The sequence below is a fragment of the Scyliorhinus torazame genome, chromosome 9 (assembly GCF_047496885.1).
Source record: "Scyliorhinus torazame isolate Kashiwa2021f chromosome 9, sScyTor2.1, whole genome shotgun sequence".
Lineage (NCBI taxonomy): Eukaryota > Metazoa > Chordata > Chondrichthyes > Carcharhiniformes > Scyliorhinidae > Scyliorhinus > Scyliorhinus torazame.
The window spans coordinates 203918008-203936471 of record NC_092715.1 but is presented as its reverse complement, the minus strand read 5'-3'; the positions used below and the strand labels follow the sequence as shown (position 1 = coordinate 203936471).

The window sequence follows — 18464 nt, the reverse complement described above, 5'->3', positions numbered from 1 at the left end:
GGTCAAAATTCTACTTTCCTAATGTGCACAGGCTGGAAAAGTTGGTGAAAGGTGTGGAAATAATTTAACACCGTTTCGTATTGGATGTGCCATTACTATTCTACCCAACTGGTAATTAAAATCACAACTAATTGGGTTCCTACAGTATTGGAGATGTGTGTTTTGACAGAAAGTTTAATCAACTTTCGCCATGTCAACGAGTTGGTCACCAGTGACCCGCACACCCAACGAAAAAGAAGAATTTTTAACATACGTTAAAGATAATCATTACTGACTTTCAGGCTCTACGCTGGGGATGCAACACTACTCGACACCGGTGGCCCAAGGCCTACAATTCAGCAGTTCCAAGGCCCTGGGTTCGGCACAACGCAGCCTCGTCCTCCCAGCCTGTTTTCTTCCCCGGTGTGGAGCTGTCAGTTCGGCCTGTGTCGGAGACAGGAGGCAGCTCAGGCCTCCCGGAGTAGGCCCGCAGCCTGCCTCAGGCCGCAGCGACCCGCCGGCCACCTTGATGACAGTGCAATCATTCGGAGCCGGGGGAGGGAGGGACAAGGCCTATGGGGGGCGGGCGCTGGGCGACACCCGGGCTCAGCGAGGGCCTTACTAGGTCGAAAAATCAAAACAGGAGCCGGCCCGCCGCCACAGCAACCAGGGAGCGGCCTTTCCTCCTCCCCGCCCAGGGCCTAGTGGCTTTGCGCCCCCTGATCAGACACAGGCCGAGGGCAGCGGCCTGCTCACCGGGCCTCTCGCCTCAGTCGCTCACTCACCTTCATGTCGGGACATCCTACACACACGGCAACAGCGGGCCCGCAGGCTCCCACACAACGTCTCAACACCGGGCTCCGACAACGACAACTACCGGGCCAAACGGTCATGAAGCTGGAAGTGGCTGCTGCTGCTGTCTGCCGGAAGGAGGAGCGGCCGCCGCTCCTGTTGCTCAGCTCGTTCTCACTCGATCGGTCGGTCAGATTTTTTGTTTTCGCCTCATACTCTGAGCGCGCGGAGTGGGGCGGGCGGGCGCGCGAGCCGCGTGGACTGGCACTGACGTCGTCTCCTCAGCGCGGACGCAAACGGGCGCCAGCGCTCGAGCGCGATGCCGCGCGCGCGCGCATGGTCGTACGCATTGCGTAGGCGCGCGCACGCTTGAGTAAGCTTTATTGGTGGTCAGACAGTGTCCATCCCCCACTGCAGGCTGTGGAGCCCAGGGACAGCGCCGCTCGCTCTGTCCCCGCTGGAGCCCAGGGACAGCGCCGCTCGCTCTGTCCCCGCTGGAGCCCAGGGACAGCGCCGCTCGCTCTGTCCCCGCTGGAGCCCAGGGACAGCGCCGCTCGCTCGGTCCCCGCTGGAGCCCAGGGACAGCGCCGCTCGCTCTGTCCCCGCTGCAGAGCCCAGGGACAGCGCCGCTCGCTCTGTCCCCGCTGGAGCCCAGGGACAGCGCCGCTCGCTCTGTCCCCGCTGCAGAGCCCAGGGACAGCGCCGCTCGCTCTGTCCCCGCTGGAGCCCAGGGACAGCGCCGCTCGCTCTGTCCCCGCTGGAGCCCAGGGACAGCGCCGCTCGCTCTGTCCCCGCTGGAGCCCAGGGACAGCGCCGCTCGCTCTGTCCCCGCTGGAGCCCAGGGACAGCGCCGCTCGCTCTGTCCCCGCTGCAGCCCAGGGACAGCGCCGCTCGCTCTGTCCCCGCTGCAGCCCAGGGACAGCGCCGCTCGCTCTGTCCCCGCTGCAGCCCAGGGACAGCGCCGCTCGCTCTGTCCCCTCTGGAGCCCAGGGACAGCGCCGCTCGCTCGGTCCCCTCTGGAGCCCAGGGACAGCGCCGCTCGCTCTGTCCCCGCTGCAGCCCAGGGACAGCGCCGCTCGCTCTGTCCCCGCTGGAGCCCAGGGACAGCGCCGCTCGCTCGGTCCCCTCTGGAGCCCAGGGACAGCGCCGCTCGCTCTGTCCCCGCTGGAGCCCAGGGACAGCGCCGCTCGCTCTGTCCCCGCTGGAGCCCAGGGACAGCGCCGCTCGCTCTGTCCCCGCTGGAGCCCAGGGACAGCGCCGCTCGCTCTGTCCCCGCTGGAGCCCAGGGACAGCGCCGCTCGCTCTGTCCCCGCTGGAGCCCAGGGACAGCGCCGCTCGCTCGGTCCCCGCTGGAGCCCAGGGACAGCGCCGCTCGCTCGGTCCACTCACCCTGGCTGCTAGGCTGGGTATTGGTAAGACTTGAGGTGAGTGCAAACCAGCTTCTCACTCCTGAATGGACCCCCTGGCTAATAGGTGCCTGAAACATGTGCATCACGTTATGTCTGTGCTGGAATGCACAGCCTGAAAGGAAGGAGGAATCATTAGTAACTTTCAAAAGAGAAGTGGGTAAAAGCAGAACTTGAGAAAATTGCGAGCGGCCAATTAGCTACCTTTAGCGACGGACGCCTGATCGGTACAGCTGAGGTTTTTTTGGGGGGTTATCACATTAAGGTATGACGACGTGTTGATCAAACCCGAGCACATCTTCACAGCTCCCAACTTGTTATTCTCCGTGTCTACGTGGGAAACCCGGTGCTCCGGTTTCCTCCCACAGGAGAACTTACAAGATGTCGAGGTTAGGCGGATTGGCTATGCTAAATTACCCCTTGGTGTCCAAGGTTACGTGGGTCTGCGAGGACAGGGCAGGGGAGTGGCCCTAGATAGGGTCGGTGCAGAGTCGACGGGCCGAATAGCCGCCTGCATTGTAGGACTCTCGACTTTGCCTCCTCATCTCCTGCACTTCGTGGAGCTATGTAGAATAGCTTAGTTCTCATTACCCCGTGATTTGCCCAAGTAATGCCCCCCCCCCCCCCCCCAAAAAAAAAAAATCTTATGTTAATTAAAAGTTTGTTTCATGACTTTCTTTTTGTTTGGTCAATTGATAGATAAATAGCATTTGAGTTAATTGACTAATCCCAAAATTATACTTGCTGTTTTGACAGTAATTGGTGTTCTAAGCTCCGTGGTAACAGAGTAACACTCAGCACGTGTTTTCAAACCTCGTGCTGGAAATTGGAGTATGTATTTTTGGTTGATGTCTCATCAGTATATACTGAGGGAACCCTAACTCAGGCCTTGTTTTCTCTTGGGTGAAAGATTCCATGGCACTTGAAGATGAACAAATGCGCTGGTCAACTTACAAATGAGGTGCAGGCTATTTGCCATATAATGGTTGATCTAATTGTGGTCTCAATTGTGTTCTCTCTATACCCTTTCACTCCCTTGTCAATCAAGAATCTCTCAGCCTTAACGATATTCAATGACCCATCCCCACTGTTTTATTTTGGGGCCCAATTAACTAAATAGAAGAACCAAAATTAACAGGGATAAATTAAAAGGGGCCACTCCGAAAAGACAAATTGAGCACAGCCCAAAAAGAACAAAGATGAACTGAAACTTAAAAATTGGTATGGCAACTGCTCAGCTGAAGACAGCAAGAAACTTCAGAGAGTCATGAACACAGCCCAGTCCATCAGATGAACCTGCCTCCCATTCATTAACTCCACCTACACCTGCTGCCTGGGGAAAGCGGGCAGGACATTCAAAGACTCCTCCCACCTGGCTTACTCTTCCAACTTCTTTTATCGGGCAGGAGATACAAAAGTCTGAGGACATGCACAAACAGACTCAAAAACAGCTTCTTCCCTGCTGTTACCAGATTCCTAACGACCCTCTTATGGACTGACCTCATGAATACTATATCCCTGTATGCTTCACCCGATGCCGGTGTTATGTAGTTACATTGTGTACCTTGTGTTGCCCGATTATGTATTTTCTTTTATTTCCTCTTCTCATGTACTTAATGATCTGTTGAGCTGACCGCAGAAAAATACTTTTAACTGTGGTGCACATGCCAAAAACAAAATGCAAATACAAAACATTAAATCAAAATGTGAAAACTGGGGTCAATGAAACAATCCAACCCCTGCGGTGTCCACCGAGCATGGAAGAACTAGAAGCAGGAGTAGGCTATCTGGCCCCTCAAGCCAGCTCCACTTTCCGGCCCGAACACCATAACCCTTAAACTTCAAAAAACTATCTGTCTTTATCTTAAAAACATTTAATGAAGGAGCCTCTACTGCTTCACTGGGCAAGGAATTCCATAGATTCACAACCCTTTGGGTGAAGAAGTTCCTCCTAAACTCAGTCCTAAATCTACTTCCCCTTATTTTGAGGCTATGCCCCCTAGTTCTGCTTCCACCCGCCAGTGGAAACAACCTGCCCGCATCTATCCTATCTATTCCCTTCATAATTTTATCTGTTTCTATAAGATTCCCCCCTCATCCTTATCAATTCCAACGAGTACAGTCCCAGTCTGCTCAACCTCTCCTCGTAATCCAACCCCTTCAGCTCTGGGATTAACCTAGTGAATCTCCTGCACACCCTCCAGTGCCAGTATGTCCTTTCTCAAGTAAGGAGACCAAAACTGAACACACTACTCCAGGTGTGGCCTCACTAACACCTTATACAATTGCAGCATAACCTCCCTAGTCTTAAACTCCATCCCGCTAGCAATGAAGGACAACATTCCATTTGCCTTCTTAATCACCTGTTGCACCTGTAAACCAACTTTGCGACTCATGCACTAGCACACCCAGGTCTCTCTGCACAGCAGCATGTTTTAATATTTTATCATTTAAATAATAATCCCTTATGCTGTTATTCCTACAAAAATGGATAACCTCACATTTGTCAACATTGTATTCCATCTGCCAGACCCTAGCCCATTCATTTAGCCTATCCAAATCCCTCTCCAGACTTCCAGTATCCTCTGCACCTTTTGCTTTACCACTTATCTTAGTGTCGTCTGCAAACTTGAACACATTGCCCTTGGTCCCCAACTCCAAATCATCTATGTAAATTGTGAACAGTTGTGGGCCCAACGCTGATCCCTGAGGGACACCACTAGCTACTGATTGCCAACCAGAGAAACACCCATTAATCCCCACTCTTTGCTTTCTATTCATTAACCAATCCTCTAGCCATGCTACTACTTTCCCCTTAATTCCATGCATCTTTATCTTATGCAGCAACCTTTTGTGTGGCACCTTGTCAAACGCTTTCTGGAAATCCAGTTATACCACATTCATTGGCTCCCCATTATCTACCGCACTGGTAATGTCCTCAAATAATTCCACTAAATTAGTTAGGCACGACCTGCCCTTTATGAACCCATGCTGCGTCTGCCCAATGGGACAATTTCCATCCACATGCCTTGCTATTTCTTCCTTGATGATAGATTCCAGCATCTTCCCTTCGACCGCAGTTAAGCTCACTGGCCTATAATTACCCGCTTTCTGCCTACCTCCTTTTTAAACAGTGGTGTCACGTTTGCTAATTTCCAATCCGCTAGGATCACCCCAGAGTCTAGTGAATTTTGGTAAATTATCACTAGTGCATTTGCAATTTCCCTAGCCATCTCTTTTAGCACTCTGGGATGCATTCCATCAGGGCCAGGAGACTTGTCTACCTTTAGCCCCATTAGCTTGCCCATCACTACCTCCTTGGTGATAACAATCCTCTCAAGGTCCTCACCTGTCATAGCCTCATTTCCATCAGTCACTGGCATGTTATTTGTGTCTTCCACTTTGAAGACCGACCCAAAAAACCTGTTCAGTTTCTCAGCCATTTCCTCATCTCCCATTATTAAATCTCCCTTCTCATCCTCTAAAGGACCAATATTTACTGTAGCCACTCTTTTTTGTTTTATATATGTGTAGAAACTTTTACTATCTGTTTTTATATTCTGAGCAAGTTTACTCTCATAATCTATCTTACTCTTCTTTATAGCTTTTTTAGTAGCTTTCTGTTGCCCCCTAAAGATTTCCCAGTCCTCTAGTCTCCCACTAATCTTTGCTACTTTGTTTGCTTTTTCCTTCAATTTGATACTCTCCCTTATTTCCTTAGATATCCATGGTCGATTTTCCCTCCCTCTACTGTCCTTTTTGTTGGTATAAACCTTTGCTGAGCACTGTGAAAAATCGCTTGGAAGGTTCTCCACTGTTCCTCAACTGTTTCACCGTAAAGTCTTTGCTCCCAGTCTACCTTAGCTAGCTCTTCTCTCATCCCATTGTAATCTCCTTTGTTTAAGCACAAAACACTGGTTTGATTTTACCTTCTCACCCTCCATCTGTATTTTAAATTATGATCATATTATGATCACTCCTTCCGAGAGGATCCCTAGCTATGAGATCCTGAATCAATCTTGTCTCATTACACAGGACCAGATCTAGGACCGCTTGTTCCCTCGTAGGTTGCATTACATACTGTTCTAGGAAACTATCGTGGATACGTTCTATAAACTCCTCCTCAAGGCTGCCTTGACCGACCTGGTTAAACCAATCGACATGTAGATTAAAATCCCCCATGATAACTGCAGTACCATTTCTACTCCACCATTCAATCATGGCTGATTTCAACTCCGTTTACCCGCTCTCTCTCCATAGCCCTTAATTCCTCGAGAAATCAAGAATTTATCAACTTCTGTCTTAAAGACACTCAACATCCAGGTCTCCACCGCTCTCTGTGGCAATGAATTCCACAGACCCACCACTCTCTGGCTGAAGAAATTTCTCCTCATCTCTGTTCTAAAGTGACTCCCTTTTATTCTAAGGCTGTGCCCCCGGGTCCTAGTCTCCCCTGCTAATGGAAACAACTTCCCTACATCCACCCTATCTAAGCCATTCGTTATCTTGTAAGTTTCTATTAGATCTCCCCTCAACCTCCTAAACTCCAATGAATATAATCCCAGGATCCTCAGACGTTCATCGTATGTTAGGCCTACCAATCCTGGGATCATCCGTGTGAATCTCCGCTGGACCCGCTCCAGTGCCAGTAATGTCCTTCCTGAGGTGTGGGGCCCAAAATTGCTCACAGTATTCTAAATGGGGCCTAACTAATGATTTATAAAGCTTCAGAAGTACATTCCTGCTTTTATACTCCAAGCCTCTTGAGATAAATGACAACATTGCATTTGCTTTCTTAATTACGGACTCAACCTGCAAGTTTACCTTTAGAGAATCCTGGATTAGGACTCCCAAGTCCCTTTGCACTTCAGCATTATGAATTTTGTCACCGTTTAGAAAATAGTCCATGCCTTTATTCTTTTTTCCAAAGTGCAAGACCTCGCACTTGCCCACATTGAATTTCATCAGCCATTTCTTAGACCACTCTCCTAAACTGTCTAAATCTTTCTACAGCCTCCCCACCTTCTCCATACTACCTGCCCCTCCACCTATCTTTGTATCATTGGCAAACTTAGCCAGAATGCCCCCAGTCCCGTCATCTAGATCGTTAATATATAAAGAGAACAGCTGTGGCCCCAACACTGAACCCTGCGGGACACCACTCGTCACCGGTTGCCATTCCGAAAAAGAACCTTTTATCCCAACTCTCTGCCTTCTGCCTGACAGCCAATTGTCAATCCATGTTAGTACCTTGCATCGAATACCATGGGCCCTTATTTTACTCAGCAGTCTCCCGTGAGGCACCTTATCAAAGGCCTTTTGGAAGTCAAGATAGATAACATCCATTGGCTCTCCTTGGTCTAACCTATTTGTTATCTCTTCAAAGAACTCTAACAGGTTTGTCAGGCATGACCTCCCCTTACTAAATCCATGCTGACTTGTCCTAATCCGACCCTGCACTTCCAAGAATTTAGAAATCTCATCCTTAACAATGGATTCTAGAATCTTGCCAACATCCGAGGTTAGGCTAATTGGCCTATAATTTTCCATCTTTTTCCTTGTTCCCTTCTTGAACAAGGGGGTTACAACAGCGATTTTCCAATCCTCTGGGACTTTCCCTGACTCCAGTGACTTTTGAAAGATCATAACTAACGCCTCCACTATTTCTTCAGCTATCTCCTTTAGAACTCTAGGATGTAGCCCATCTGGGCCCGGAGAGTTATCAATTTTTAGACCTCTTAGTTTCTCTAGCACTTTCTCCTTTGTGATGGCTACCATATTCAACTCTGCCCCCTGACTCTCCTGAATTGTTGGGATATTACTCACGTCTTCCACTGTGAAGACTGACGCAAAGTACTTATTTAGTTCCTCAGCTATTTCCTTGTCTCCCATCACTAGATTACCAGCGTCATTTTGGAGCGGCCCAATGTCAACTTTTGCCTCCTGTTTGTTTTTAATGTATTTAAAGAAACTTTTACTATCATTCCTAATGTTACTGGCTAGCCTACCTTCATATTTGATCCACTCTTTCCTTATTTCTCTCTTTGTTATCCTCTGTTTTTGTAGCCTTCCCAATCTTCTGACTTCCCACTACTCTTTGCCACATTATAGGCTTTCTCTTTTGCTTTGATGCATTCCCTAACTTCCTTTGTCAGCCATGGCTGCCTAATCCCCCCTCTGATAACCTTTCTTTTCTTTGGGATGAACCTCTGTACTGTGTCTTCAATTACTCCCAGAAACTCCTGCCATTGCTGTTCTACTGTCTTTCTCACTAGGCTCTGCTCCCAGTCGATTTTCGTCAGTTCCTCCCTCATGCCCCTGTAGTTACCTTTATTTAACTAACACCTTTACATCTGATTCTACCTTCTTTCTTTCAAATTGGAGATTGAATTCTACCATATTATGATCACTGCCTCCTAAGTGATCCCTTACTTTAAGATCTTTAATCAAGTCTGGCTCATTACATAACACTAAGTCCAGAATGGCTTGTCCCCTCGTGGGCTCCATCACAAGCTGTTCCAAAAAGCCCTCCTGTAAACATTCAATGAATTCCCTTTCCTTGGGTCCACTGGCAGCATTATTTACCCAGTCCACCTGCATATTGAAGTCCCCCATGATCACTGTGACCTTGCCTTTCTGACATGCACTTTCTATTTCGTGGTGCATTTTGTGCCCCTGGTCCTGACCACTGTTAGGAGGCCTGTACATAACTCCCATTATGTTTTTTTTTGCCTTTGTGGTTACTCAACTCTACCCACACAGACGCCACATCATCTGACCCTATGTCGTTTAGTGCTATTGATTTTATTTCATTCCTAATTAACAAGGCAACCCCGCCCCCTCTGCCCACCTCCCTGTCTTTTCGATAGGTTGTGAATCCCTGGATGTTTAAATGCCACTCCTGAACCCACTGCAACCACGTCTCTGTGATGCCTACCACATCATACCTGCCAGTCACAATCTGGGCCACAAGCTCATCTACCTTGTTCTGTACACTGCGCGCATTTAAATATAGCACCTTTAATTCTCTATTGACCGTCCCTTTTTGTTTTCTTAGTGTGGTGGACCTTGGTTTACTGAGCCTTTCCATACACTGTCATATTTTGTGGGATGGGGACTATCGTAACCTCTCCTGAGTTCTGTCTTTTCGTGCTTTTTTGTATTCCTAAGCAGCTACGCTTCCCACTGATTACTTCACCTCTTGGTTCCCTGACTTTCCCTTCCCCCCCCAATCTCTAGTTTAAAGTTCTATTGACCACCCTATTTACTCTTTTCGCCAGAACACTGGTCCCAGCTCGGTTCAGGTGGAGACCATCCCAATGGTATAGGTCCCCCCCTGTCCCAAAACTGATGCCAGTGTCCCATGAAAAGGAACCCCTCTTTCTCACACCATTCTCTCAGCCACGTGTTAACTTCCCTTATTCTTGCCTCCCTATGCCAATTTGCACGTGGCTCGGGCAGTAATCCGGAGATTATGACCCTTGAGGACCTGTTTTTTAATTTGAATCCTAGCTCTTTATAATCTCTAAACAGGTCCTCTTTCCTAGACTTGCCTATGTTGTTGGTACCGACATGGACCACAACAACTGGATCCTCCCCCTCCCTCTCCAGTATCCTTTCAAGCCGGTCAGAGATGTCCCGCACCCTAGCACCGGGCAGGCAACAGACCATGCGGGACTCTTTAGCCTGCTCACAAAGGATACTATCTCTCCCCCTGATAATAGAATCCCCTACAACTTCATTGAAGCCTACTCATGACAAGCGATTTTCATTTCATCCAAGTCATTGGTATAGATTACAAATAATTTGATTGATATAGATTGCAAATAATTTGAGGCCCCATTAATGACTCCGTGTCACTCCATTAGTTACAGCCGACCTAAAATGATCCATTTATCCCTATTTTCTGCTTCTTGTAGTGAACCAACCCTCTCTCTCTGCTAATATTCTACCCCCTCACCATGAGCTCCTATTTTGTGTGGTAACCGGTGCACCTTACCAAATGCATAAATCCAAGTACACGCATAAATCCAAGTACACCACACCTACAGGTACGTTCTATCCAGGTTGCTTGTTACTTCCTCAAAGAACTAATCAAACACGATTTTCCTTTCACAAAGCAATATTGACTCCATCTAAACTCCTTAATAATAGATTTTAGCATTTCATTTTGACCAGATATTAGACCAACTGGCCTGTAGTTTCCTGCTTTCTGTTGTAGCCACCTGTTGATTTAAAATGGAGAACAGCAAAGGCTGAAGGGAAATTCAGCCAACACAGGCAGAAACCAGCAGGTGCTAGTTACTGTGTATTAAACTCTGCAAAAGCCCAGACAGCATCGATACAAGCAGCCATCTGCATAATAATGTAGCAGCCACCAACGTACTAATAAGCAATCCCCGGGAACAATCGCAACATTTGGGACAAACAAAGCTAAGCCAGACTCCCCGGCGCCAGCAGGAGCCAACACAAAAAAGGTTAACGGACACCTCTAGACCACCCATCGATCAGGGAACCGCTCCAGTATTGGAGAAATCAAACCAAGCGATTGGAACGAAGTCCAATCACCTGGAACCAGGTACGGGGTCCGCCCCGAAAGGCGGGAAGCCCCTGGGGACTATAAAGTTTAAGTCCCCAAGTTCAAATCGTTCTTCTTGACCGGGTCACTCAGCAACACAAACCAACCGTGACCGGTTCAACTGCCGCCGAAATCCAGTAAGTTAAGTCAACGCTCGCTACGAGATAGGCGCTCCTAGCTACCAATCCGTACCAACTTTGAATCCCGCAGACTCAGAACCCGAACAAAAGGCCATCTGTTCCCCTGACCTGGTGGGCCAGTCCGAAGCTAAGTATAGGCCTGTTAGTCGTAGAAGTAGCTTAGACGTAGAATTTGTGCATGAGTAGCAATTACTGTGTATAATAAATGTGCTTTGACTTGAATCTTACTAATCGGTGTATTGAGTTATTGGTCATTACTTGAACTTGAACCTCGTGGCGGTATCCGAAAGATACCTGGCGACTCGAGAGCAAAGGTTATAAAACAGAGCCAATTGAACCAACCAAAAGTTAGCAACACTGTCTCTGTCTATTCTTTCTCTTGGAGAGGAATGCATTTGTTATTTTCCAATGGGACCTTTCCAGAATCTAGAGAATTTTGGAAAATTATAGCCAATGCATCTACTAACCACATTTTTAAGACCTGAGGATCAGTTCTTGGAGACTTTAGTTCAAATATTTTTTCCTGTACCTTTTCCCTGGTGATTCAAATTGCTTTGAGTTCCTCACTCCCTTTGACCTCTTGTGGGGTATCATTTACCATGATGAAAGATGCAAAATATATGATTAATGCTTCTGCCATTTCCTTATTTCCCATTATTAGTTCACCGGACTCTTTCTACACGACTAACACTCACTTCAGTTACTCCTTTCCTTTTTAAATGCTTGTAGAAACTATATGTTTTTATATTTCTAGCTAGCTTTCTCTCATACTCTTTTAGTCATTATTTGCTGATTTTTAAATTCTGTCCAATCTCCAGACTTGCCACTAACCTTTGCAGAATTTTTTCTTTCAATTTGTTACTATCTTTACCTTCCTTAATCAGCCATCGATGATGCATGCTTCGCCTAGAGTCTCATGTGTATGTTTGCTGAGTGTTATGAAATATCTGCCATTGAATCCCAACTGACCAATTCTTTATAACCTATTTTAGCCAGCTCTGTCTTCATAACATTGTACTTGCCTTTATGTAAGTTTAAAGCACTTGCCTTGGATCCTTCTTGCCCTCAAACTGAGTGTGGAATTATATTATGATCACTGCTATCCAGAAGCCCTTCTTACTATCAGGTCATTAGTTAGTTAATTAAATAATTAATCCTGTCTCATTGCACATTAGCCTTCACTCTGATTAGGCCTAGAATGTGCCACTTTAAGACATTATCTTAATTTATTCTTTAACACTTATTCCTCAATCAGCATCACTGAAAAGATTATCTGGTGATAGTCACATTGCTACTTATGGTACCTTCCTCTTTGAAGATTGTTTATCCTTACCTTGCATTGTAACATTGACCACACATTTTAAAATAATTTGGCTGTGGGCAGCACGGTGGCACAGTGGGTACCACTGCTGCCTCATGGCGCCTAGGTCCCAGGTTCGATCCCGGCTCTGGGTCACTGTCTGTGTGAAGTTTGCACAATCTCCCCGTGTTTGCGTGGGTTTCACCCCCACAACCCAAAGATGTGCAGGATAGGTGGATTTGCCACGCTAAATTGCCCCTTAATTGGATAAATTAATTGGATACTCTAAATTTTAAAAAAAATAATAATTTGGCTGTAAAGTCTTTGAACACATACTGAAGCTGTGAAAAACACAATGTAAATGCAAGTTCATTTTGGTTTACAATTTCAATATTGGCTCTCTGAAAATATAGCTTTTGCAGAAAGATTTGAATTAAATAGCTCCTTTCCCATCCTCCCAGTGTTCCTTTGCTTCATAGTGTTGCTAATTATGTTCCTCTTAATTTGGCTGTGAAAATGGCGGCCAATATGATCGCCTTCCTTTATTCTAATTACGTTTTGTTCTAGAGTCACCAGGTATCTTTCGAAACCGCCACAAGGTTCAAAACCGAATACTGATCAAAAACTCGATACACCAGTTAGTAAGTTCAGACTCCATGCTCATTTATTTACACACAGTCAAATATACTCACGCATAAAACTCTACAGACTAAACTATCACTACTGCTAAATCCTATACTTCGCTTCGAGCGCCCACTCAGTCAGAGGAACAATGGCCGTTGCTCGGTTCTGAGGCTGCTGGGGTCGAACTGGTACGGAATAACAGCTAGGAGCGTCTGTCCCATAGCGTGCGTTGACCTTGGACTTACTTGTTCTGAAGTTGCTGTTGGGCAGGTCTCTCCTTGGTGAGAGCCGGAGCCACAAGAGAGCAATTCTCTCGGGGGATTCTTCTTATACCCAAAAGGGGCTTTGTACACTTTTGGGCGGGCCTTGAACTTGGCCCCAATTAATTGGGCCGTTTCCCAATCGTTCCTATCGATTTCCTCCAATAAAGGGGTGGGTGCCCTGATTGCTGGGCGTGTCCTAGGTGGCTGTTGACCTGCTTTTTTCTGGTCTCCTCTGGCGCCGGGGTATCTGCCTTGGTATCGTTTACTTCAATGTTACTCTTTTGTCCCCGGGGATGGCTCATTAGTATGGTAATGGTTTTGCAGTATTGGTCTTGACTGGGAGCTACGGCTCCAATCAACAAGTCAAACCCTGCACCTGCTTGCTTTCTCAGTATTGTCCATTTTCCCTGCAATCTTTGCAAAGTGTCCATTTTTTAATCGGGAAATGGCCATCCCAGATGGCTACACTCCCTCCTTGTGATCCTCAACGTGAAGCGTGAAGGATCACATTATTGCGTCGTCTTCATTCTCTGACCAAGCGGGGCACCCATAAGCAGTTCATGGGCTCTATACTGCCCTATCCTATGAAACGCAATTCTTTACCTAAAATCATTTTACTTACATACATCAGTATAAAACTCTACGGGGCGCTATGACATTCAGGCATGCATTACAAAATAAAAAACTGGAACCTCTAACTATCCTCAATAAACAATCCTCACTCAAACAATCAACAATAATTCTACAACATTTTAAATGTACAAATCGCCGCAACACAAGTTTCTCTGGCCTGGCAGTCGGGCACAGAGGTTTACATTTCTTTATTGAATAAAACACACATAAAGAGAAGCGGATGCACTTTAATTCATGTCAAGGGGTTGGGGGGTTTGGTGAAGTCCGAAATTAGGGGACCTAAACGTGTATATCTGGGTGCGAGAGCGGTAGGCTCTCCTTCGCCATTTTCTGATCCCAAGTGTCTGCACGACACTGCAGAGTATCGCCAGTACTAAGAGGGCTTCTACTATGTAGGATAGTCAATACCAGGTGATAAACCTATCACACCAGGTCAGGGTATCGTTGACTGTCTTAGGACTAACTATCTCTGGGTACAGTGTATGGCAGGGGTGGGAATCATTCCCGGCCTGTGTGGTAGGGGTCAGGGGGGTAGCGTCCGTGCACAACTGAAGGGATCCCGCTAAGATCCAGGTGAACATGAAGGTTGTCTTCATCTTTCCATCTTTCTGTCGTCTTTTTCTTCCTCTGGGGTTCCGGAGTTCTATGGACACAAGCATAATATCTGTTAATTATCTTGCTTAAGATCTCGTATGTCTGTCTGTCTGTCCTTTGTTGCCTATTACCCATTATAATTGGTCACCATCTGTGACTCCCACTTTTTTTAAAAATCAAATATTTGGGACAAGACATCCGAGAAAAATACTGACATAGTGCGAGCTGTCTCGCAGCCTGTGCGATCTACCATCCTAGTGTTTGAGGATGTAAATAGCATACGGAGGCAACCTAAGGGTCGCCAAAAACAAACAAAAGAATTTCGAATTGAAAGTGCCAAAATGGGGTGCGTATGGGCCATGGCAGGTAAGAAATGGGTGGAATCCCTGGGTAGGACGGTGATCAGTGTGTTTGTGCTCCACCCGAGCGTAGCTGACCAGAGGGGGGTCCTCAGGCAGGGCGAGGTCTAGTGCCGTTTCTCCACTGCCTGAGCGACCGGCAAGAACGGGTAAGAATGTGGTCGTCGTTGGGGGGCTGCCTCTTGTGATTGAATCAGGAGAGTAGCTATGAGTGGTGTCTGTCGACAAACTAGTTACTCTGAACGGTTGTCTGGGGACAAACTTGTTCCATTAACAGTCATTGGGCGTCAAAAGGGTGGTGGTGTGGGGCCATGAGAAACTTTCAAATTTCCAAACAACAAACATGTACATTAAACGAACAAACATACAACAAACATGGTGCAGGTTCCATCAGAAAGGACACCGTATCTCTCCATCGGTTCCTTTTTTTTTCATCATCTGGACACCTCATTGATCAGCAGCGAACAGGGTCGCAAAGAGGTTCGGTTGGTGGGAGTCAGAGTCTATGTCATCATCTTCTCCCGGCTGCCCTACTCTTGACGGAGTAGTTTGGCTAAAGCTGCTTGGTGTGAATTGGGGTCCATCTCATTCCGGATGAGCCTGAATGAATTGTCGTGGTGCCAGAATCGTGTGTCGAGGTTGGAGCTGCTAGGTTGTAATCCGTAATCGTCGGGCGATGGGTCTGGGTCAGGGGGAGGGTAGGAATACGTCATCTGTGGGTGGGGCATGCTCGTCTGCTGCTGCGCGTAAGATGTGGTGTGAATGGTTCTGCGAGCCATAAGCCTTAAGCTGGTTTATGTGAAACCACACAGACTTGCCATTGGGATATGTGATCTTGTATACCGAGGGGCTTACTTTGTCCGAAATGGAGTACGGTCCGGAAAATGTTGGGGAAAGGAATGAACTGGGGTTGTATAGGGAAAGCATCACTTGCTGCCCTACTACAAACTCGGTGGCGTGTACCTTTTTGTCGAAACAAGCCTTGCTTTGTTTCTTCCTGGTCCCAAGTCTCACAGCTGCTGCGAGTTGTGCTGCCTTTATGTTCTCAATTAACTGCTGTACAGCATTTTCATGCGCGAGGGCGGTGACTGCGGGGCTGGCCAAATCCAGTCCTAATAATTCTCTGTCCCTTTCATGGGGCGTCCGGTCAAGAGGGTGTGAGGGCTGTATCCTGTGGACGTGGATACCGTGTTTCTTAGGAACATTAAAGCAAATGGGAGAACTGAATCCCAGGTGCTGTTGTTCTGTTGTACCATTCTCTTTTTTAAAAAAAATATATTTATTAAAGTATTTTAACACAATTTTTCTCCCTTACAAAATATAACCCCCCCCCCCCCCCCCCCGTAACAAAAAAAAACGAGAAATCGCGCAGAGCAAGATATATACATGGCAAAATGATATATTTACACAGCTTTGTACACTGGCCCTCACCCGTACGTGCCAGTTTCCCCAACCCTTCATGTTATCTCTTGCTCATCCACCCTCCCAGGCAGTCCCCCCCTTTCTCCCCCCCCCCCCAAGGTTGCAGCTGCTGCTGACCGACCTTCCTCTAACGCTCCGCGAGATAGTCTAGGAACGGTTGCCACCGCCTGTAGAACCCCTGCGCAGACCCTCTCAAGGCGAACTTAATCCTCTCCAACTTTATGAACCCAGCCATGTCGTTTGTCCAGGCCTCCACGCTAGGCGGCTTCGCCTCCTTCCACATTAGCAAGATCCTTCGCCGGGCTACTAGGGACGCAAAGGCCAGAATGCCGGCCTCTTTCGTCTCCTGCACTCCCGGTTCGTCCACTATTCCAAATATTGCTAGCCCCCAGCTTGGCTTGACCCGGACTTTCACCACCTGAGATATTGCTCCCGCCACTCCTCTCCAGAACCCCTCCAGTGCCGGGCATGACCAAAACATATGGACATGGTTCGCCGGGCTCCCTGAGCACCTCCCACATCTGTCTTCCACCCCAAAGAACCTACTCAACCTCGCCCCCGTCAAGTGCGCTCTGTGGACCACCTTAAATTGTATCAGGCTGAGCCTGGCACACGAGGAGGAGGAATTAACCCTACCTAGGACATCAGCCCACAGACCTTCCTCGATCTCCTTCCCCAGCTCCTCCTCCCATTTACCCTTCAACTCTTCTACCAGCGCTTCCCCCTCTTCTTTCAACTCCTGGTGTATTTCCGACACTTTGCCCTCCCCGACCCATACACCCGAGATCACCCTATCTTGAACTTCTTGTGCCGGGAGCAACGGGAATTCCCTCACCTGTCGCCTCACAAAAGCCCTCACCTGCATATATCTAAAGGCATTTCCCGGGGGTAACTCGAACTTCTCCTCCAGTGCCCCTAGGCTCGCAAGCGTCCCGTCGATGAACAGGTCCCCCATTCTTCTAATCCCCGCCCGATGCCAGCTCTGGAACCCCCTGTCCATCTTCCCCGGGACAAACCGGTGGTTACCCCTGATCGGGAACCACACCGATGCTCCCATTGCACCCCGGTGCCGTCTCCACTGCCCCCAGATCCTTAGCGTTGCTGCCACCACCGGGCTCGTGGTGTACTTTGTCGGCGAGAGCGGCAGCGGTGCCGTCACCAACGCCCCCAGTCTCGTTCCTTTACAGGACTCCATCTCCATCCTCTTCCATGCCACCCCCTCTCCCTCCATAACCCACTTGCGGATCATCGCCACATTTGCTGCCCAGTAGTAGCTCCCTAGGTTTGGCAGCGCCAACCCTCCTCGGTCCCTACTGCGTTCCAGGAACCCTCTCCTTACTCTCGGGGTCTTATTCGCCCCATAATACTCCTGCCTACTCTCTTAAAATAGGCCTTAGTGATCACGATGGAAAGGCACTGAAACACAAACAGAAACCTCGGAAGGACCACCATTTTGACCGACTGCACTCTACCCGCCAGCGGTAACATGTCCCATCTTTTGAAATCCTCCTCCATTTGCTCCACCAACCTCGTCAGATTCAGTTTATGTAGGGTCCCCCAATTCCTGGCTATCTGGATCCCCAGATACCGAAAGCTCCCCTCCTCAGCGGTAGGTCCCCTATCCCTCTTTCTTGGTCCCCCGCCTGTAATACAAAGAGCTTACTCTTCCCTACATTCAGCTTTTTGCCTGAAAACTCCCCAAATTCCCTTAGAGTCTGCATGACCTCCACCATCCCCTCCATTGGATCCGCCACGTACAGCAACAGGTCATCCGCATATAGCGACACCCGATGCTCTTCTCCCCCTTGGACCAGCCCCCTCCATTTATTGGACTCCCTCAATGACATGGCCAATGGTTCGATCGCCAATGCGAACAACAGGGGGCACCACTGCCTCGTCCCTCGGTACAGTAGAATGTACTCCGACCTCCGCCGGTTCGTCACTACACTTGCCATCGGGGCTCTGTAAAGGAGCTTAACCCAATTGATAAACCCTACCCCGAACCCAAACCTACGCAGCACCTCCCAGAGGCACTCCCACTCCACCCGGTCAAAGGCCTTCTCCGCGTCCATAGCTGCCACTATCTCTGCCTCTCCCTCCTCCGATGGCATCATTATCACGTTTAAGAGCCGCCGCACATTGGCGCTCAGTTGCCCGCCCTTTACAAATCCCGTCCGGCCCCCGTGGATTACCCCCGGGACACAGTCCTCGATCCTCGTGGCCAGCACTTTTGCCAGCAACTTTGCATCCACATTGAGGAGCGAGATCGGCCTGTACGATCCACATTGCAGTGGGTCCTTGTCCCGCTTTAGGATCAAATAAATTGTCGCTTCCGACATTGTCGGGGGCAGGGTCCCCTCCTCTTTTGCCTCAT

At 48.3% G+C, this 18464-nt stretch overlaps 1 protein-coding gene and 1 long non-coding RNA gene across 3 annotated transcripts in view; one reads left to right on the top strand and one right to left on the bottom strand.

The window, feature by feature from the left end:
* kcmf1 (potassium channel modulatory factor 1) overlaps nt 1-1002 on the bottom strand; it is a 161876-nt gene extending 160874 nt beyond the window's left edge. The window contains exon 1 of one of the 2 annotated variants that reach the window (XM_072517012.1): nt 765-1002. In XM_072517012.1, the coding sequence (XP_072373113.1) occupies nt 765-780 (16 nt within the window). In that variant the 5' untranslated portion in view covers nt 781-1002. Of the gene's footprint in view, nt 1-275; nt 431-764 lie in introns of those variants that run through there. The other variant, XM_072517013.1, reaches the window with a different exon arrangement.
* Nucleotides 1003-2094: 1092 nt separating this feature from the next.
* LOC140430059 (uncharacterized) overlaps nt 2095-18464 on the top strand; it is a 35698-nt gene continuing 19328 nt past the window's right edge. The window contains exon 1 of the long non-coding RNA XR_011949304.1: nt 2095-2333. This is a non-coding gene — a long non-coding RNA (uncharacterized lncRNA). The remainder of the gene's footprint in view (nt 2334-18464) is intronic.